A 20,407-nucleotide genomic window follows, 5' to 3' on the forward strand; every position below is an offset into this window, starting at 1 on the left:
CTCCTTCGCACGGTCCAAACAGCTTCTTCTCGTTTCCTCTGGAGGCCCACCCGCAGTACGCCGCTTTCCTGCTCATAGGCCCATCGAACATATGCACGAAGCTTTCATCTCGCCGATCCTTCCCCCTCCATCAGAAGCCTCTTCTTCCCGCTCCAACACGCCTCAGATGCGTTCCGCCATCCCCGTCATGCCAAGTGGACCCGCCTTTGTCTCAAATCGACCCCTCTCTCCCGATCCTCTGTCCATCGCTTACCCTGACAGGCCCGCTGGCCTCTCAGCAGAAGAGTTTCTGGCGCAGATTGCTTCCACCCCCGAATACCAGGCAAGCAAGTACCTCGAGGCAGTCACCTTCCCTCCTCTCCCATCATCCTCTTCCGAGGTGCAGTCTGAACAAGCGTTGGGCGTCATCCATAGTCAAGACCAACATGCCATCGACGCCAGATCTGACCATACGCCAACCATGCCAGCAACACCAGGCTCTTCGGTACTCACCGCCAAGGCCCCTGGCTTCTCTTGGACACGGCGTTCGAGAGCAGCCTCAATAAGCAGGCGAAAAGGCCCACCGACACCTCTGGTCCTCACTTCTTCGCCAGCGACCAGCAACTCGGACACCCTCCCTGGCTCAGCAGATGGCCGTCGCAGGCACTCACTCAATGCTACTATCAATCAGAGATCGCCCCTTTCCGCTCCGCACTCGCCAAACTCACATCCGACTTTGTCAACCATCACTTCCGACTACGACGAGCCTCTCCACACCGCTTCCAACCAATCTGACACCCAGCAAGACACGCACCAGCGTCAAGACGCTAACAGGCCTACCACAGCATCCTGTCATGGTTCGAGCACAGATGCACCGACATCAGCTGGCACAAGCGGCCTGCACAACAGAGCTTCTAGCTCCGCCGCATCGGCTCACTCAGCTCGCCGCGTCATCTTGGACCGGAACATTACTGATTCGCCCCATTCGCGCGACTCCGCCCTAAGGAGCCGCATCAATTCGCTCAAAAGCGATGCACGACGCCGTCAAAGTTCCGGCTCGGGATCGTCGGCCGCTTTCGAGTTTGATGATCTTGAGACCGAATCAGCCACGGATGGGCTCAGCCTTCAAACCATAATGGGCTTTCTTCAGCGTCAAGATTCGCACAAAACCTCGGATTCCAATTCTTTGCTCTTCGAGCATCCCTCTTCAGACATGCTTGCTCAAGTACAAGCCTCGCACGCTACCGCCGCTTCTGACATCACTCAACCTCGGTCCTCGTTCAACTCGGAATCCATCTCGCCACGCACGGCAGAGTTGACCTTGCAGCCGAGTCCGCCCGCTGAAACACCTCCACCGGCCTCTGCCGTTCCGCAAATCCCAACCTTCAACGTTTCGATCTTCGGCCCAAATCAGACCATCGAAGCCGAAACCTGCTCATCAGCGCTCTCGCTGGATCGCGACAACACGGCGCAACAGGACGCCGCCGCGCCGATGGCTTCTTCGACCTTGCCTCTGAACGACCGTCCTCGCAAACAAACCCTTGTTCCAGCACCACCCTCATTTGCGATCCGCGATACTTGTCGTACAGAGCCACAACCCCAGCATCCAGCCATGCTTCTAACGTCCAACTCTGACAGCGTCGATGTTGATCCGGTCGGCATGGTTCGCGCGAAAAGCAACGATCTGGGCAACAGCCGATGGAGCTCAGGCTCCGAATCTGACGGCGAGTCTGCCATGTCCATCAAGGCTGGTCGCAAGTCCTTCTCCAAGGGCAGAAAGAGCTTCTCTGTCAGCCGCAAGAGCAGTCTTGCGACCACACACGAGCACGTCAACGTTGGCACCAATACCAAGGATACGCTCGGTGAAAATGGGAGGATGCTCCCGAAGCGATCCAGCAAGTCGCATCTCTCGGGTCTAGCCGCTTCCGCTGCGCAAACGCTGCCAGCGCCACCTAAACCTTCCACCACCTCCATGTCGAAACGCTTGCGCCTGAACGGCCTTGCTTCCTTGAGAAAGAAGAGCTTTTCCAACCTCAGTGGTCAATCGGCGTCGCCCTCGACGCCATCCAGTTGGCGAGAGCCCAACTCTGCCGGTCCGGCTTTCCTCGGTCAGTCGGAATTTCCCTTCCCGCCGTCGACTCAGCCACAAACCACCAGTTTTACCCCCACCCCCACTCTTCCCGGCACCACCCTTCGATCTCTCGACCGTCCTGGATACGGCGACGGCGAGCCCTCGATCAAGACGGCCTTTGCAGCCACCTTTGCATCCTCGATCCAGCCTCCACTTCCATCGCCCCGAACACCTGCCTCAGCACCGGAATTTGTATCGTCCAACAGCCCTTCTGGTCCTCTCACCACCCAGCAGATCCTTGCACAGGCCCGCAGCAATGTTTGGCCAGAGAACTACATCGGCACCAGTGTCAGCTCAGCAGGTTTGTCGTCGCCATACCTCGCAGCGGACCACGACACATTCAGCCACAGCTTTGCGCCTTCTAGGCTCGCTCCTACTCCGCCGTATTCAGCTTCGGCTGGCCGTGTAGGCTGGTCATCGGCTCCAATTACGCCGCCAATGCCTCAGAGCCCGCGCTTTCCGCTTGCTGCGTCCCAGGACAAGACACTGCTTTCTACTCCTACAGCAGAGGCATCGACTTCGGCACGCACTCGATCTCACACCGCTGAAATCGCTCCACCCAAGAATCTGCGTCACATTCGACAGTCCTCCTCCGGCGCCAGTCTCAACAAGATGCGAAGAGAGGCTCCGGCTGTTGTCGTTACATCTAGCCAGGCCAAGCAGCCAGCATCGGTGATTGAAACGAATGATGCTGCTCCTTGTCTGCATCCAGACACGACTGTTGTGGACGAGGCCAGGCTGCCAACAATCTCTGAATCTGCGTCACGGGCTTCGACACTTGCCGAGGAAGCGAAAGGCTCCATCGATGTCAACTCGCCTCCGCTCCCACTTCCAATCCTAGTGGATAGGAGGCAGGCCAAGTTGAACAAGGCTAAGCGCATTCGCAAGCAGAACGACCGTTTCCCCCGACACAATTCGTGGTCAGACTTTGGTCTGCAATGGATTGCCCAGCAAGGTGCCGATGCATTCGACACATTGGTCGCCGAGGGTCTTCCTTCGACCGCAATCCTGGCGGCATCTGGCGCCCCTGCTAGCCAATCCCGTCGCACATTAGCTGCTGGAGGCGGTGGCGGTGGCGGTGGCGATCAAGGCGACTCGGACGGTAGCGACACCGACGACTACGGATCCAGCGATGGAGGTGGTGGAGGTGGTGGAGGCTTCGGAGGCTCAGGAGGCGCGGGTGGCGGCAGACATCCCGGCTCGGGCCGTGATGACGCCGACGACTCGGAGGATGAAAACAAAGACAAAGAGACCGACGAGGATCAATACGCGGATGTCGTAACAGACGAGGACTCGGAAGACGACTACGGTCGGGTTGGGCCCGCAAAAGCTGCACGATCTAGTCAAGGCGGTGCGATGCCGGCAATTTCTACTCGGAAGACTTCCATACCTGCGTCTGCAGCCCAAGTCGATCATGCAGTAGACTCTGATTCCTCGGATGATCGACCGTTGGGCCAGCTTGTAGACGATCCAAGAGCTCTGCAAAAGGCTTTACGAGCAAAGGAGCGCAAGCGTCACTTCGACCTGGCCGCTCAGGCGCTCGAAGGAAAAGGCGTTTTGAGGCGCAGCAGCCATGCTCGTCAAGCAGTGCCGCCTCAAAGTCGGAGTCAAGCCAACGACGCGGCGCTGAATCCGAACGAGCTGGCACACAAGCTCAACAAGGTGCAAGCGCGTCGCGAGCGGGCGCAAGACGCTGTCATGTTGCAGCGCTCGAAGACGGCTATGCGTCCTGACGTCGGCCATCCGGCAGCAGCAGCAGTCTCCAGGTCCAAATCGGTGCGAACAGCCCAAGCCGAGCGATACGTTCATCCAGGCATGCGAGCCAGAACACCGTCCGAGGCTGCGTTGCGGGCCAAGGCTATGGTCCAGGCAATGTCACATAATCCTTCCCAAAACAGCCCCATGCTTCCCGGCGTCACCAAGATGCCAGAGCTTCCCTCCAACGCCATGGTCACAGTCGTCGCAGCCCAAAAAGCCATGGCACATGCACAGGCCAACCCAACCCCAGCGGCCTTGGCTCAGGCACAAGCATTGGCGACGTCCGCCACTGCGGCTCTCAATGCAGCTGCAGCGCATGTCAAGAGGGGAGGGGCGTCGCCAATCTCGCCTCACTTCAACCATGGTGAGCCAATTGGTCAGATCCCTACCTCTCCTCGCATCTTCGATGGTGTGGAGATGACCGGCGCGAGGCATCGAGCAGATTCTCGAGGACACGCTCTGCCGGTCAATTCTTCTGGCGGCGTGACGGGTGCTACGCCTGCATTGGCTTCAGCTCATCCGCCAGGGATGTTGCAACGACTTCGCTCGCGGTCCATCTCGCGCAATCCGGCTCCGCTCTCTATCAACACCTCTGCTGCGCCGCCTCTGCCTGAACTAGCAAGGCCTAGCACTGCATCGAAGGACTCGCCAGCATCTAGCTCACCGCACAGTATCCACACCGCCACTTTTGCTGCGCTATCGCAAGCTGCTGTACATCACGGTCGTCCTTCCGTCGAATCGTCGAACGCGCATGGCGATGGCGCTACGCAGCGAGGTGCCTCGGCGGTCTCGAACGTTGTACCATCCTCACACGAGAGTAGCTCGGGTCTCGGCGGTACGTTTGCGACGCCCAGACAGCCGCACAAGGTCTTTATCCTCTCCAGGCAGCGCTTCACTGTTGTAGAGGTGCCGGTCTCTGCACGCGCACGCGACCTTGCTCTCGAGGTGATTGAGCGGGAGAGGCTGCCCATGGATGACAGCAAGGGTGGCTGGGTAGTCTTTGACTGTTCGGCTCAGCTTGGCATCGAACGACCGCTGCGCGAATACGAGATGATCACCGACGTGATGAACGTTCGAGCTCATCCAAACACCGACTACTTCCTCATCAAGCGCACTGAGCTGTCGTCGTACCTTTCGATTCGCTCTGTGCCCTCAAGTTCGCCGGCACTCGCTGGATGGGTCTATGTACAGGATCGAAAGAAGAAGTGGAACAAGCGCTGGCTCGAGCTGCGCGACCACGGCCTGTATCATGCCAAGAACGAAAAGGGCAAGGACGAGACGTCGATCTGTCAGATCTCGACCTTTGACGTCTATCTCGTCGACAGCTCTGCCATCAAGATGCCAAAAGCAAATGGCTTCGCGCTCCGATCCCAGGATCCCATCACTATGTTCGAAAAGCCGGAACAGGACTACATGCACTACTTTTGCCTCACCGATCCGGCGGCGCATCGCGATTGGGTGCGCGCCATCATGAACGCGCGCACCTATATCCTGAGACAGGAAAAGGCGGTGCTGTTCCAGATCGAGTCGCCCCAAAGCAGTCAAGATGCCGCGATGGCGAGTGGAGGGCTTTCGAGGAAGAATACCTCACGCCGCGCTAACGGCCGAACGACAGCAGCTGCTGCAGCTGCAGCCACCGATACGAGCACCACCACTGCGACAGGGCCTTCACAACCTGCACCGCTCATCGACAGCAATGCTTTCGCAGGTCCATTCGCCAAAGGAAGCCTTCTGGCCGACAAAGCGATCAATGATGCTAAGGAGGCGCTTCGTGGCCATGCAGCTGTCGCACCCCCGACAGGAGCTTTGCACGACTTGAGTTTGATGGATCGCAACGCGGTACGCATCAACGAAGCACGCAGACGCGAGGATGCTATCGAGCGTCAGCGTAGAATGAAGGCTGAAGGTCAGCCACTCGTCGACCTCGCTCGAAAGTAGATGGAGTTTTACGTTGCATTCGTGATTACTGGCAGGATCTGTGGGGATCCTTGGCTTCTAGACTCGGGTTCTTCGGTCTCTTTGACCGTATGTCACCGCACAACATGTATTTTTACGCAAACGTCGATGCCATTCTAGCAAGTATGGTTCATCTAGGCCGCCTGTGATATTCGTGATTCTGTGTCGTCTGTCGTCTGCATGCGAACGTGCATGCTGAACCCACATGCTTCCATCAAACCCTTCATGTCGAATGTCGGCCGTGTGTGAACGAATTGGAATCGTGAATAGCAAACGCGTACCGGCCGGCAACTTGTGCGGATTCCAAGCTGAGCCAAGTCGTGAGTCCACGTGAGGAAAACCGCAATAAGTCACGAGTCGATCGGTGATTTCTCCAATCTATGCCGTCGTCGCATCTTTCCATCTCACCATTACCACATCCAATTCCGTCCCCAGCAGCGTCAGACCACCCTTCTGTTGCACTACCGACTGAAGCAAATGGATTGCGTAACTTTATGAACCCAAAGTAGGCCCTTGGACGCCGAGCAAAATCGCCGCCGCTGGTAGCGTCAGAGTTTTGCAGCTGCGTGAATGAATCTATCCCATCGACAAGTCACAGTCAGGATTGAGTGACGGTAGAGACTGCCATCCGCCTATACCAAACATTCTCTTTGTACCGGAACGGCCTCGTCTCATCCGGAGATCATCCGGAGATACGCCATGTCAGCCAATGACCAGGGCTCTCGGCCGCGTTTGACGGTCAAATTGCGACCCAGCTTAAACGCAGCGAGTAACGGATCTCATACTCCTACCTCTGCCACGGCTTCTCAAACACAGAGCTTTCGCAACACGCCAGCGGCGTATCGTGACGATGACGATGAAGATGACGGGGAGCAAGCATTTGCTCTGGATGACGGCTTTGTCTCGGAGGACTCTGGCGACGATTACGGCACGAGCAGCAAGAAGGCCGGCAAGACAAAAGCATCAAACAAGCCAAAGGCCAATGATAGCGCTCGATCAGCTCCAACCACCGCCATCGCTCGACAGCATCCCCTGTCAGGTGCTGCGCCTCGCTTCAACGGCCCCGCCATGGACGAAGACGACGAGCAGGCACACTTTGAATCTGGCGAGCTGCGCTTCCACACGCGAGACTTTACAAAGATGCCACTCAAGCTGGATCATGCAAGCCGTCCTCTTTGGATCTCGCCTGATGATGGCCATATCATCTTGGAAGGCTTTAGCCCACTAGCTGAGCAGGCGCAGGACTTTCTGATCGCGATTGCCGAGCCGGTGAGTCGACCAGCGTACATTCACGAATACAAACTCACGCCGTATTCGCTCTACGCCGCGGTCTCGGTTGGTTTGCAGCCTGACGACATTATCGAAGTGCTCAATCGACTCTCCAAGGTGCCGGTCCCGGACGCAGTGCTCGAGTTTATTCGCGAGTATACCGCCAGTTTCGGCAAGATCAAGCTCGTGCTCAAGCAGAACAAGTATTTTGTCGAGAGTGCGCACCCAGAGATCCTTCAGACGCTTCTGCGGGATAGCATCATTGGCACAGCTCGGGTTCGCGAGGATCCGAACGCTGCCAAGTCCGGACGGATGGAGGTATTGGGCAAGACGCAAGCACCCACTCGCGGCGACCTGGTGATTCCAGGGACGGAAAGCGCGGCGAGGAAGGCACGACAGGCGGCTGCTGCGGCTGGTCAGACACCTGGCGCATCTAATGGTGGTCGTTCGGCAGGCGCGACGGGTTCAGGAGCTTCTGGTCCCGCACCTGAGAATGCAGAAGCGGCGCGGAGAGAAGACGAGGCAGATCTGTTCTCTGCTATCATCGGTGTAGACGAGGCCGACGAGCTGGACGAAGACGATACGGTGCACAGCTTTGAGATTGCCGAAGAGTATATCGAGCAGGTCAAGAAGCGCTGCAACGAGATCGGATACCCGATGCTGGAAGAGTACGATTTTCGCAACGATCAGCTGAATGCGGACCTCGAGATCGATCTGAAGCCGATCACACATATCCGACCGTACCAAGAAAAGAGTCTGGCCAAGATGTTTGGTAACGGGCGTGCGCGGAGCGGAATCATTGTGCTGCCGTGCGGTGCCGGTAAGACGCTGGTGGGCATTACGGCGGCGTGTACCATCAAGAAGAGCTGTCTGGTGCTGTGCACGAGCAGTGTGAGTGTCATGCAGTGGAGACAGCAGTTCTTGCAGTGGAGCAATATCCAAGACAACCAGATCAGCGTGTTTACCGCCGATCAAAAGGAAAAGTTTTCGGGCGCGTCCGGGATTGTAGTGTCGACGTATTCGATGGTGGCCAATACGGGCAAGCGCTCGCACACATCGCAAAAGATGATGAACTTTTTGGAAAGCCGAGAGTGGGGATTTATCCTGCTGGACGAGGTGCACGTTGTACCTGCGAGCATGTTCCGACGCGTGCTGACCAAGATCAAAGCGCATTCCAAGCTCGGCTTGACGGCGACGCTGGTGCGCGAGGACGAGAAGATTGACGAGCTGAATTTCCTCGTGGGGCCCAAGCTGTATGAAGCGAACTGGATGGACTTGGCAGCCAAGGGGCACATTGCCACTGTACAGTGTGCTGAGGTATGGTGTCCGATGACGCCCGAGTTCTACCGCGAGTACCTGCGCGAGAAGAGCCGCAAGAAGATGCTGCTCTACTGTATGAACCCAAACAAGTTCCAGGCGTGTCAGTTCCTGATCGACTACCACGAGAACCGCGGTGACAAGATCATTGTGTTTTCAGACAACGTGTACGCGCTCGTGGCGTATGCGCACAAGCTCAAAAAGCCGTTCATCCACGGCGGTACCGCGCACCTGGAACGCATGCGCATTCTGCAGAACTTCCAACACAATCCGTTGGTGAATACGATCTTCCTCTCGAAGGTGGGCGATACATCGATCGATCTACCGGAAGCGACGTGTCTGATACAGATCTCGTCGCACTTTGGTTCACGAAGACAAGAAGCGCAACGACTAGGACGGATCCTGCGCGCCAAGAGGCGAAACGACGAGGGCTTCAATGCGTTTTTCTACAGTCTCGTAAGCAAGGATACCGCCGAGATGTTCTACTCGACTAAGCGACAGCAGTTCCTGATCGATCAGGGGTATGCGTTTAGAGTCATCACACACCTCGTCGGTATGACCGACATGCCCGGTTTGGTGTACAAGAGTCAGGCCGAGCAGATCGAGCTCCTACAGAGCGTGCTGATCGCCAACGAGTCGGATGCGGATCTCGGATCTGATCTGGCAGGCACCGAGTTTGGCGGTGTGGTCAGACGCGGTGGCACCGGCACCGGCACCGGCACCGGCACATCAGCAGGAGCATTGTTGAACGGCAGCACTGTGGCAAAGGCTTCGAGAACCACAGGCTCACTCAACGCGCTCAGTGGTGCACAGCACATGTCGTACATCGAACGCAACCGGTCGGTCAACAAGACGCTCAACAAGGAGCAAGGCCGACACAAGATGTTCCAGAAAAGAGCTGATAAGGCGAAGCGTAAGAACATGGACGACGAATGACAAGTCGGCATTTGAGCGAATCCAACTAACATATGCACGATGTGTATGGTGCGAGGTGTGTGTGTGTGTGTGTGTGTGTGTGTGGAGCGGGTATCAGGGGTGTAGAATACAGTTTGTGCGCGGAGGCGTGTTGGTTGGCGTTGAACGCGGGTGGGTTGCATGGTCAGGCGATGGTGCAGGCACGAGAGTGGGGATGTGGGCGAACGTTGGCGGCGACCGAGGCTAGTTCGGTGAAGCACTCGGTGACGCCTCTGTTGGATTTGGCGGAGCACTCGAGGTAGCGGCAGGCATTGATGCGTTTGGCGACGTCGAGGCCGTGGTTGTAGGAGAGCGTGCGCGGATTGCGCGGCTCTCGGAGATCGCACTTGAGAGCGACGAGCATGATCTTGACGGCTGGACAGTGGTGGCGGATTTCGGCAATCCAGCGCGACTCGACGTTTTGCAGCGACACCGGATTGTCGACGCTGAAGCACAGCAGTACAACGTCGGTGTCGGCGTACGACAAGGAGCGCAGCTTGTCAAACTCCTCCTGACCAGCTGTATCCCACAGTGTCAGTTCCACCGCGAGTCCTGTATGCGTGTGCTGGATGTGTGTGTAGTTTTCAAATACCGTCGGCTCGCTACTCGGACCGAAGCCAAACAGGGGCAACGCGGTGTCAGTCGTTCTAGCCAGCCACGTCCATGTCAAGCGCCGAGTGCGCGCCACGAGCAAAGCTTACTATGTCTGTGGAAACTCGTGTCTGACGAGCACGAACAGCAGGCTCGTCTTGCCCGATGCTCCGTCGCCGAGAACCAACACCTTGCGTGCGATGCGGTGCGACTCGCGCTGCGCGTCGTGCACAAGTCCGCACAGCGTCATCTCGATCGTGAGCTATCCAGCTCCCAGTGCCAAGTCGAACACGCCGCAAGTCTTGGACACTTGGACAATCGTGATACAGCACCAACATAACACGCTCTATCGTGCTCCAGATCCTGTGATTCCGTCTTCCGTCTTGCTCAACAACACGCCTGAAGCGTGTCTTGTTCTTTCCGTTTTTCCATTTCGGTGATAACGCAGGCGCGCGTGCGCGCGTGTGTGCTTGCACGCGTGCAGTCACGCATCTTAACCAACTCCTCTGCGCTGCCTCCGCTTGGCCAGTCTCTAGCTCAACAGCGACTCTTTATCACTCCACACTTGGGCGATCCACATCAGACCCACATCAGACTCACATCGTCACGACCAAGAGGCCAGATCAACAAAGAAAAAGGACGTGCGTGTGCGGATAACCCTATGTGAGAATGGTATGAAAACGTATGCAGGTGGATCAGATGATACCGTTCGCACTGGCGTTGACGACACGGCTGATGAAGAGATATGCTAGCACCGCGAGCACCACCAGGGAGCTACGTACGCCCAACACGTCTCGACGCCGATTCGGATGGTTGTGCTGCCGCGCTGCTTCGTCCGCTCGTATCGGTTCTGTGATCGCTGGTGCTGTTCGAGGTCTTAGGCCTGTGATTACGCCGATAAGCGCACAAACGCACCAAGAAAAAAGAAACAAGAGCGCGCGTCAGTACAGCTTGCAACGCTTTGTGCGCAGCAGAGACACCTCTCCGCCGCAGCAACCGGTCCTCTTTGCAACTAGAATCGGCGTGCGGCGCTGTCCGAGGAAAAGCAGCCGACGTCAGGGTCGGTCGGTTTCACACGCACCCTGCGATGAAGCAGAACCCGAAGCCAGCGATGGTGCAGCCAGATCGGATCGCACCTTTTCCTTTTGCATCCCCGTCTGACTTGACGCTACGTCGCCGCTGCCACCAGCGTCTCCCTGCACCGGCTTCTTATCGCCCATGTTGGGCAGATCCTTGATCTGCGCATCAGCGTATTCCGGAAAGATCTGGCAAAACTTCTTCTGTGTCAGATTGAACGCATGCGATTGCGCCGCAAGCTTTCGACGATCCGCCTCCGATGCGGTGACTGAGCCCGTAGTCATCTCGTCCGAGCACATAAACGACAGTAAACCGATCAAGATGGTTGAAGTGTTCCAACCCGGTTGCCAGGTGTGTGGGTGGTAATCGCTCATCGAGGTGCAGATCTTGGTGTTGGGCGCAAACCGACCGCTCGGCGTCTGCATCTTGATCCCAGGTGGCTTGAAGGGGAATTCGGGCGGAAAGAGGAGCTGACCGTGGTATTCACCTCCCGCATATGGCGTATCGGGAGGGCCGCGGAGGATGTAGTGCCTGGCAACGATAAGCAAAAGCGGATGAGTGTCAGTAAAAGGCGCCAAGATGCGCTGCGCCGACGATCACGCCGCAGACATACCATTCCAGGATGTTGTCCTCGCGAGGTCGAGCGTAGACGAGCGGTGGAGGGTCTTTGTCCATGAGCTGCGCCTCCTTGGTGAGCTAGTTCCACATCCAGCCAAACATACGAGTCAGCGAAACAGACTCTCGGTGTCGGTTGCAACGGTGCCTATGCATACTACACTTACGCGCTTGATAGCCGCCTTGCTCGCCATGATTTCGGGTCAACGCGATGTCCGACTCGAGGCTCCTAGCTCGTCGTTACTTGTCAATCTATCCTGGCTGCTCGTGCTGATTTGATCGCTGCGCCGGAACCGTCGAGCCGAATCGAGCCGAGCCGGACAATGTCACAGGTAGACAAACGAGCTCTCCGTGACGGCGAGATCAGGAAATCGCAATAACAGTCGCAATCGCAATTAGCGTTCGCAATCGCGATCGTGGTGATCGTAGACGCTAGCAATCATGAATCAATGCGCAGGCACTCCAGTTGCGTGCGTGATGAGGTCAATCGTGAATGCTACTCCCTCACACTCCTTGGCCCAAGTCACTTCCACGCAGCACTCGCAGCACTCGCAGCACAGCCCGTTTGCTCTGACACTTGACTCACGACTCTGTAATCGTGAATTAGTCTGCTAGACCCTTCTGCTTGGATTTAACATTCCAAGCTACACGGTCTGGTGCTCGTGTTCACGTGACCCAATCGTGAATTTCAAGTGATCACGTCGATATGTAGAACCAGCAACAAACAAAACTTGATCAAAAATAAAGGAAAATGCAGCACGAAGAAAATAGAGTTGAGCATCTCTAGGCCGAAGAAAAAAAAAGTCTTCCCGGCCAGGGAATCGAACCCTGATCTGAGCAGTTCAATCAAAGACGAACGAGTCGTTCAACCATGAGAGTGCCCTATACTAACCATTGTACTAACTGGGACGCGGTTATATCTTTTTTCAATGCAAATTGCATATATATCAAGATGAATTCTCGCGCGCGCAATCGCTGAATCTCCGACTTTCACAAGCCACCAAGGTTCGAGGCCTTGGGTTACCACCGATGCGGACGCCGGCTCACGTTTCGCTTCCGCGGTACAGCGGGACAGACTCAATGGCTCATGTATAGTTGGGTGGGGAGTGACTGACTGCGCGTAGCCGCGTCTTGTGCGAGCCGGGACGAGAGTGTGGGGTATCTGTGTCGGGCGAATACAGGCACAGGCACAGGCACAGGCACAGGCACGAGAGCTGGTCGTGGTGGTAAAAGCAGCAGTCACGAAGCGGTCAATGTTGTCGTTGCTGTCGTCTTGATTGCTCTGCCCTACTTCTTGACGTGTAACACTCCCATCGCTATCTATTGATTCGGTTTCGGATCCTTGCCTTCGGACCACTCTGCTCAGGTAGCGTATCGATGGAAACTGAACATTCGTAGAACAAAACCAGAATCAACATGTCTTCGGCCGTATCATTCGAAACCAAGTCGACGACTGCGTCAAAGAGCAGCTCGTCGCTGGGAAGCGACAAGCGCCAGGTGGATCCCAACGTGCTGGCCGCTATCAAGCGCGCTGCGCCGCCCAAGCCCAAGGTATTGCTCCCGCTGTTGCGACTGTTGCTCTTCCAGATCTATTTTCTACCTACGTCGTTGATCACCATCCCGCTCTACATGCTGCGCTGCCTTTTGCCGCGCTTCCGTCTGAATCCAAACTGGGGCTTCATCTCGGCCGTCTACATCATGGTGGTGCGACGTGTGATGCGCAACCTTATTCGGTTTGGCGTGCAGCCCATCACGCCACGCAAGGGCGGTCTTCGCGACCGCAATACGCTCGTGGCTACTGTGGTTTCGTGCCTGAACCTTTCGGGGCCTGGTGGCTCGGTGGTGCTCGCCAAGGAAAACATCAAGGCTCTCAAGCTCAACGCTTTGCACGGACGTCCCGACAAGGTGTGGATCCCGCCGGCGGGTCCCGAGTACCTCGACGGCATTCTGGCTGTCAAGACCGGTCCCAACGACCGACGAAAGATCGTCACGGACGCTTACACCGGCCCACCTTTGCTGGATGCAAAGTGGCTCAAGTGGAGCGTACGTGCGCTGTGGTTCACGCACAAGCCTCACACAGTGCCTCCACAGCCGCGCTCTGCCACCAAGCTCCAGCGTCCGGTGATCTGCTACTTCCACGGTGGCGCGGGTGTCACTTTCAATGCGGGTGACTTGCACATGGGCCAGAACCTCGCCAAAACTTTTGCTCGCTCGGCGGGCATCGATGTGTTCTCGGTCGACTACAACCTGGCTCCCTTCGCGCCTTCGCCAGTGCAGCTGTACCAGGGCGTGTCGGCGTATCTCTATCTCATCAACGAGCTGGGCTACGCGCCTGAGCAGATCTATATTGGAGGCGATAGCCACGGCGCGTGGATGACGCTGCAGCTCGAGCGCTACCTGCGTTCGTACAAGCATCTGCTGTTTGACAATGCCGATTCGGTCAAGTTTCCAGGTCTGGTGCTACTCTCGCCATGGCTCGCACCCGAAGACTTGTCGTTCAAGAGCCGCGAGGGCAACGTCGGGCGCGACATTATCAGTCTTTCCTACGAAGAATGGGGCGTGTCGGCACAGGGTCTCAAGAAGCTTCCGTTCCCGTTGTCCGACCCCTGGTGCACGCACACTAACAAGACGACTGCCGAATTTGCTGCACTACCACCGTGCTTTATCGCCAATGGAGGAGGCGAGACGCTGCTCGACGAGGGTCAGCACTTCACCAATTCGCTTCGCAAGGCAAAGGGTCTACCCACTTCGACTTCTAACCACAGGATCGTGTTGAGCCCCGGCGAGCTCAACTGCAAGGTGGTGCACCACGTCTTCCCAGATCAAGTTCATGATTTTTACACTGTCGATACGGAAATCTCCAAGGCTGCCAAGGTGTACACGCAGATTGGCACTTGGATCAAGTTTACCCAGACCCTTGTCTGAGCTGCTGCCATCCTTGTTGTTTCGCCTATGCGCTTTGCTCGAATCCACCCAATAATCTTTCATGTCTTTGATGTGTGTTTGGCGTGCTCTGGTATAATGATACAGATCTGTTGTCCAAATGTTTATGCATCTTCGTCGCCCGAAGGGTACAATGAATCCGTTTTGCGTTTGAAATTGAGCCTTTGTACCGCTTCGTTGTGCAAGCGCTGTTTCTTGGATTCCGGTTCTTCGTCTGGCTGATGCGACCTGGCTTCAGACGCTTTGGATGTATGCTTGGCTTTGGCGGCCGCTTGTGCTTTGATGGCGGCCAGCTTCTTCTTCTCGCGCTTGGCGCGGTTCTTGTCTGTTTTCGCCTCGTCCTTCTGCTGAGCCTGAGCACGTTTGCGATCAAATTCTTCTTGCTCCGAGAGCTAGACACCACAGGCAAGCAATGATAGATTAGCTGACGGCTCAGACGACAAGACCAGAGCGTAACGCGTCACTTACCTTCCTGTTCTGTTCCTCCATGAGTTGGATTCGCTCGTACTCTCGCCGACGTTGATGCTTGTAGATGTGAAATTCGCCTGATCCAGCACCAGCACTCGAGCCGCTCACATTCTTCATCACATCTCGTGGCGCTCGTATTGACTTTTCTTTTGGACCGTCCGGGATGCGAATCTCTTTGTCTGGGTTGGCGAGCAACTTTGAAATTGCGTGTGCTTGCCTCTCGTGAGGCGACAATTTGGCTCTCTTGCCTAGCGTGGTCAAATCGGTGTTCATGTTAGTGCTTCGTGAAGAAGACGCCTCGTTTGGATGGGGCGATAGAGACATGCTCGTTCAGAACTGGAGCGGATGCTTCTAAGGAATGGTGGCAGGCAAGCAAAGAAAAGCATGGCAATTCGAGCAAGGAAAGGCTTTGAGGCTCTGAGCTTTGACCGCAAACGCGCTCCTCCACTCACGACTCACGCTCCAAGTGCAGCTGAACTAGCTTATCCGAGTTCCGTGTTTGAGTTCAAGATTCACGATTCACATTCGTGGTTCACGATTCGTGAATTGCGGCTGGCTGCGAGATCCAATCTGAAGCACAGACCATACATGTCACCCGACGACGGCGACCCCTCTCTGCACTTGAGCATCGTATCGACACGACGTGTACGCGTGTTTCAAGAGCGACTCGACAAATCAAGCTTGCTGCACATCCATCAGCAATGGTGCAAGCAAATCATCCAACCTCCGAGTGGTCCAGTCTCCAGGATACCTTCTACCGACGAACCGAGCTCTACACCCTCAATTGGGGCATCGACAATCTCGCCGACTATGTGGTTGCAGCATCTAGCAATGGCGGTCTCATCGCTCTTATTCGCGACCCGACTCGACTTGTCTCGCTGGGAAATGCTTCGCTCCTCAAACCAAAGATTCTTGTCTACACCGCTGCCGGTCAACTCATCGAAAGCATACCGTGGGATCCTTCGCTTCGCATCGTAGCTCTCGAATTCAACGCTTTGGAACAGCTGGTGGTTGTGCTGGAAGAGGGTAATGTACGTCTTTATACGCTGCTCTCCCCGTGTCCTGCTTCTGTCGACTCAGCCGCGAGCTCGTCCAGTTCGAGTTGGCGCAATCGACCAGCACCCGTCGAAGCAACCTCGAGCTCCTTCTACCTCCAGTACTCGCTCGGAACCGAAGCTACCGAGACAGGGATTGTCGATGCGCGAGTGTGGGCAGGCGGTCTCGTTGCTTTCGTAGGAGCAAGACGATTCGTAGAATGGCGCTTTCCAGGCCTCGACGTGGACGCTGAATCTGGCGAGTATGCTGGCTCGGTCAGTCTTAGCGGAGGAGGCGATTATGGATTTGCACTCCCCTCTCTGGACGACGATGCGACGCAGTCGCCGTCTCCAGAGCTTTTACCACCTCATGATGTGTCGTCGGCCTATCCGAGCGATGCTTCTTCACTGCCTTCTTCCTGGGCTGTTGTCCCTCCCAACGTTTCTCAGTCCGGGCGTACGACGGTGCTCATTGCACAAGGTCCCACCCTGCTTTCGCTCACACACTCGGCAGCAGGACCTAGCTCCATCGATGCTGCGTGCCAAGACATGCGCCTCTCTCGTGGCCCTTTCCACGTCATACGTCCATCTCCTAATGGTAAGCTGCTCGCCCTCATGACCGCAGATCTCGTGCTATGGGTGGTCAGCTCCGACTTTTCTCGCAGCCTGAGCGAATTCGACATCCGAGCATGCGAGGCTTATCAGGATGCTCGTTCGGTAGACGATCCGTTCAGTTCCATGAACCAAGGAGAGGCTGCCTCAGCAGGCAAGGGAGGCATCGGCGGAAGTGGTGTGCGCGAGGTTGAGTGGTGTGGCAACAACACGATCGCTCTCGCTTTTAACGACGAAGTCGTCATGGTGGGGCCGTTTGGAGACTCGATCCGCTACCCATATGCTGGGCCGACGCATCTGGTGAGCGAAATCGACGGTGTCCGTATCGTTGCTTGCGATCGACACGAATTCCTTCAGAAGGTGTCGGACGTGTCGAGCCGCGTTTTTCGCCCAGGCTCCAACGACCCTGCTGCTCTGCTCTTCGAAGCGGCCGAGCAATTCAGTGCCAAGAGCAGTCGAGCAGACGAAGGCATCCGTGCAATCCGCAGCAGCCTTCCGGACGCCGTCGACTGCTGTCTGCGCGCTGCTGCCTACGAATGGGACCTGACATGGCAGAAGCGTCTGCTGAAAGCCGCCTCGTTTGGCAAAAGCTTTATTGAGCTCTATGATCCTACCGCATTTGTCGACATGGCGAGGACGCTGCGTGTGCTCAATGCAACTCGCAACTACCAAATCGGCATACCGATCTCGTACGAGCAATACTTGGCTGCAGGGCCAACCGCGCTTTTGTCGCGCTTGACGGCACAGAACCATCACTTGTTGTCGCTTAAGATCGCTCGCTATCTACACATCCGGCCGGATGCCATTTTGAAACACTGGGCGAAAGCCAAGCTGGCACGCACCAGCGCTGCGCTCGGAGGCTCGGCAGCAGCGATCTCGGCAGCAGAGGAGCGTCTTTGCGCGGATATCGTGCACAAATTCCGCGTGGCGACTTGGCTCAACGAGCGCGTTGGCGAGCTGGGTGGATGCGAAGATGACACTTTCCCAGAGGGAGTACTCGGCGGTGCAGCAGCGGTAGATCAGGCGGCTAAGCGCACCAAGTCGTCAGGCGATCGAGGCGCGTCGGTAAGCTTTGCTGAAGTTGCTTGGACTGCTTGGAAAGCAGGGCGTGCAAATCTGGCTACGCGCTTGCTGGACCACGAGGCGCGTGCAATTGATCAGGTCCCGCTGCTGCTCAATATGCGCCAAGACAAGCTGGCATTGGTGAAAGCGATCGAGTCGGGAGACACGGACCTCATCTACCACGTCTTGCTGCGTTTGAAGAATCAGCTTTCGCGTGCTGACTTTTTCCGCATCGTTCAAGCGCCCGTCTCGGACGCCGGCATAGCGACAACAGCTTCGTCTTGCAACGATCGAACACGAGCCGCTTTCAGGCTGACTTCGACGCAGCAGTACTTGTCGCTAGCGTCGAACCTGCTCGAAGCGTATGCCAAGCAGGCAGATCGAGATCTGCTGAAAGACTTTTACTATCAGGATGATCGACGGACCGATTCGGCAATTCTGGCGCTCCAAGAAGCCAACGCGATGCAAAATGTCGGTGAGGCCGAGCTGGCAGAAAAGATGTTCAAGCTAAAGACAGCGATCAAATTCTTTGGCGAAGACAAGGAGCGTGTGTTGGAAGCAAAGTTGGTAGACGAACAGATGCGCCTGCTCGCATTCCAGCAGGCTTTGGAAAAGGAAGACGGCCATCGCAGTCAGTTCATCGGCCTTTCGCTCAACCAGACTATCCGCCAGCTGCTGTTCCGCAACATGAGCAAGAAAGCCGAAAAACTGAGATCGGACTTCAAGCTCCCTGACAAACGCTATTGCAACATCAAGCTCGATACGCTCGTTCAGAGCAAAGACTGGGATGGTTTGTGGGCATTTGCCAATGCTAAAAGATCGCCCATCGGATACACGCCGTTTATCGTCAAGCTCGTCGAACACAACCATGTGCACGAATCCATGCGCTTCGTGCCCAAGGTTCAGGACAAGTCCGATCGCAATGCGTTCAGCGCTTATCTGGCTAGGTTGCCAAGCCAGGCAATTGCGACTCAGCTGTTGGATCGCTTCAATGAGTAATTCAGATTGTGACTTCAGCCTGGACGATACGTTTTCTAATTCTTTCGTTATTGAGGAAACATCACTGTTGAAACGAAATGCTATCGTCAACAGAAACGCTCCGACGTCACTAACCAACCAGGAGCGATCCCCTTGTAGTGAGACAAGCATCGCATCGTACGGCGGTGGGGGGATTCCGAAGCGTGCACACCCGGCACGACCAGCTCTGCACCGGTGACCGTGGACGCGAACGTGGCCGGATTCGAGCCGGCTGTTGCGCAACCGCTGGCTTGACATCCTCTTCTTCAGATGTGACAAGCTCGATTGGATCGCTCTTTGAGTTGCGCAGTGGCGGTAGCGACCGAGGTGCCGAGACAGAGGTAGCAACAGAGCTGCGATCGGAGCTGTCAGAAGGCAAAGGGGCGATCGAGCAAAAGTCATGCCAATCTTGGTCGGTCGAACAAAGTAGGCCGCCTTGTTTGAGCTGATGCTGACGGTAAAGTCGCGATCGCTCGAGACGCTGTTGGTTGGATTCGGAGCTGGCCATGGTGGAATGGTCGAATTCTTGTTTGACACGCACCGTGCCGGTGCAAGAAGAGCTAGAGGATATGAGCGGGTCGTTCCGTGGCTCAGCCTCATCTGCAGATGAATCATCGAGCCGAATTATGAGTCCGCCTTCCTCGTTTTCCTGCTCATCTTCTGTGTCCGACTCGATCTCTGTGTCGACTTGTTCATCCTTGATCTCGTCGGTACCGCTGCCGGAAGGGGTCGAGACCAGTGGAGTGCAAAGTAGAGGGTTAGCAAGCTTGACCTTGATGTCTTCGCTCTTGGGTGCAGCGAGGCGACGTAGAGCGGCTTGAGCTCTGAGCTCACGAGCCGAAGCGGTCTGTGTTCGCTTGCGGAAGGTGGAGTTGGCGTCATGCTTGTACGATGAGCTGGAGGCTGATGCGGCTGGAAGGTGGTTGTTGCCGTCAACACGAGAGCCTTGACCAGGCAGTGATGTGTGTACTCGCCTACCACCTTTGGTGTTGGGCGCCGTCTGGGCTCCCGTATGAAGGCTGGGACCCTTGAAATGTCGTGCTCGTGAGCGTGTGGCAGGGTTGGTACGACGACGTTTACTGGTACGGCGTTTGCTCGGCTTGCTCTGGAATGCGCCACCACAGGAGTACTCTGGCAAGTCTTGGAGAGAGCACGTTCCACTACCAGCTATGAAAGCGTTGTCCTCGAGACGTTGACCGGCTGACCAAAAACCATCACCATAGTAGCCTCGACTTTGCAGGTCACGACACTCGTCGCGCAGTTGACGATCTAATTTGCCATGCTGGGAGGGGATGTGATTCATGTATTTGATGTGCGCCAGTTCGTGACAAAATACCATCAAGACCCATTGCAAAGGTGCAAATGAGCCATCTCGACGTCTGAGCACCAATTCGACTGTTTCACCATTGTTCCAGTTGCGTCCTGCGAACTCGCGATTCCATTCAAACTCTTCGAGCGAGTTGATCTGAAAACCGTGCTTTTTCATGACAGGCTGCACTTGAGCAGCAAGCTGTTGAAGCCGATGATGCGCCTGATCGGCGTCGTCATATTGAGGGAGTGAGGTGGTGTAGTTGATCAGCTTGTTCCGCGATGTGTCAGGATCGTTGAGGCGAAGATGGACCAT

At 56.2% G+C, this 20,407-nt stretch overlaps 8 protein-coding genes and 1 non-coding gene across 9 annotated transcripts in view; 4 read left to right on the forward strand and 5 right to left on the reverse strand.

Moving 5' to 3' along the window:
- The window catches only part of UMAG_15094 (uncharacterized protein), a gene marked incomplete at both ends in the record, with an annotated part of 6,680 nt that extends 874 nt beyond the window's left edge, over positions 1-5,806 (forward strand). The window contains one exon of the mRNA XM_011392299.1: positions 92-5,806. Coding sequence (XP_011390601.1) covers positions 92-5,806 — 5,715 coding nt within the window. The remainder of the gene's footprint in view (positions 1-91) is intronic.
- Positions 5,807-6,523: 717 nt separating this feature from the next.
- UMAG_04069 (putative TFIIH/NER complex ATPase/helicase subunit SSL2) lies at positions 6,524-9,346 on the forward strand (the record flags this gene model as incomplete). The annotated part of the gene is made up of 1 exon (XM_011392205.1): positions 6,524-9,346. The coding sequence occupies one exon, from the start codon at positions 6,524-6,526 to the stop codon at positions 9,344-9,346; it is 2,823 nt and encodes a 940-aa protein (XP_011390507.1).
- Positions 9,347-9,509: 163 nt separating this feature from the next.
- On the reverse strand, positions 9,510-10,205 carry UMAG_04070 (Rho3 GTP binding protein; the record flags this gene model as incomplete). The annotated part of the gene is made up of 2 exons (XM_011392206.1): positions 9,510-9,966; positions 10,066-10,205. 2 exons carry the CDS (start codon positions 10,203-10,205, stop codon positions 9,510-9,512), a joined length of 597 nt encoding a protein of 198 aa, XP_011390508.1.
- A 445-nt stretch (positions 10,206-10,650) lies between these two features.
- Positions 10,651-11,841, reverse strand: UMAG_11635 (putative E2 ubiquitin-conjugating enzyme; the record flags this gene model as incomplete). The annotated part of the gene is made up of 4 exons (XM_011392269.1): positions 10,651-10,838; positions 11,037-11,563; positions 11,646-11,728; positions 11,815-11,841. The coding sequence occupies 4 exons, from the start codon at positions 11,839-11,841 to the stop codon at positions 10,651-10,653; spliced, it is 825 nt and encodes a 274-aa protein (XP_011390571.1).
- A 612-nt stretch (positions 11,842-12,453) lies between these two features.
- UMAG_16070 lies at positions 12,454-12,556 on the reverse strand. Its single transcript has 2 exons — positions 12,520-12,556; positions 12,454-12,488 (listed from the first exon to the last, which is right to left on the reverse strand). It is a non-coding gene; the product is annotated as a tRNA-Glu (tRNA).
- A 507-nt stretch (positions 12,557-13,063) lies between these two features.
- UMAG_04071 (uncharacterized protein) lies at positions 13,064-14,572 on the forward strand (the record flags this gene model as incomplete). Its single annotated transcript, XM_011392207.1, has 1 exon — positions 13,064-14,572. The coding sequence occupies one exon, from the start codon at positions 13,064-13,066 to the stop codon at positions 14,570-14,572; it is 1,509 nt and encodes a 502-aa protein (XP_011390509.1).
- Positions 14,573-14,694: 122 nt separating this feature from the next.
- UMAG_04072 (uncharacterized protein) lies at positions 14,695-15,382 on the reverse strand (the record flags this gene model as incomplete). The annotated part of the gene is made up of 2 exons (XM_011392208.1): positions 14,695-14,982; positions 15,059-15,382. 2 exons carry the CDS (start codon positions 15,380-15,382, stop codon positions 14,695-14,697), a joined length of 612 nt encoding a protein of 203 aa, XP_011390510.1.
- Positions 15,383-15,759: 377 nt separating this feature from the next.
- UMAG_11636 (uncharacterized protein) lies at positions 15,760-18,765 on the forward strand (the record flags this gene model as incomplete). Its single annotated transcript, XM_011392270.1, has 1 exon — positions 15,760-18,765. One exon carries the CDS (start codon positions 15,760-15,762, stop codon positions 18,763-18,765), a length of 3,006 nt encoding a protein of 1,001 aa, XP_011390572.1.
- Positions 18,766-18,874: 109 nt separating this feature from the next.
- UMAG_04074 (uncharacterized protein) lies at positions 18,875-20,407 on the reverse strand (the record flags this gene model as incomplete). The annotated part of the gene is made up of 1 exon (XM_011392209.1): positions 18,875-20,407. One exon carries the CDS (start codon positions 20,405-20,407, stop codon positions 18,875-18,877), a length of 1,533 nt encoding a protein of 510 aa, XP_011390511.1.

This window comes from Mycosarcoma maydis, chromosome 11, assembly GCF_000328475.2.
Source record: "Mycosarcoma maydis chromosome 11, whole genome shotgun sequence".
NCBI classification, from domain to species: domain Eukaryota; kingdom Fungi; phylum Basidiomycota; class Ustilaginomycetes; order Ustilaginales; genus Mycosarcoma; species Mycosarcoma maydis.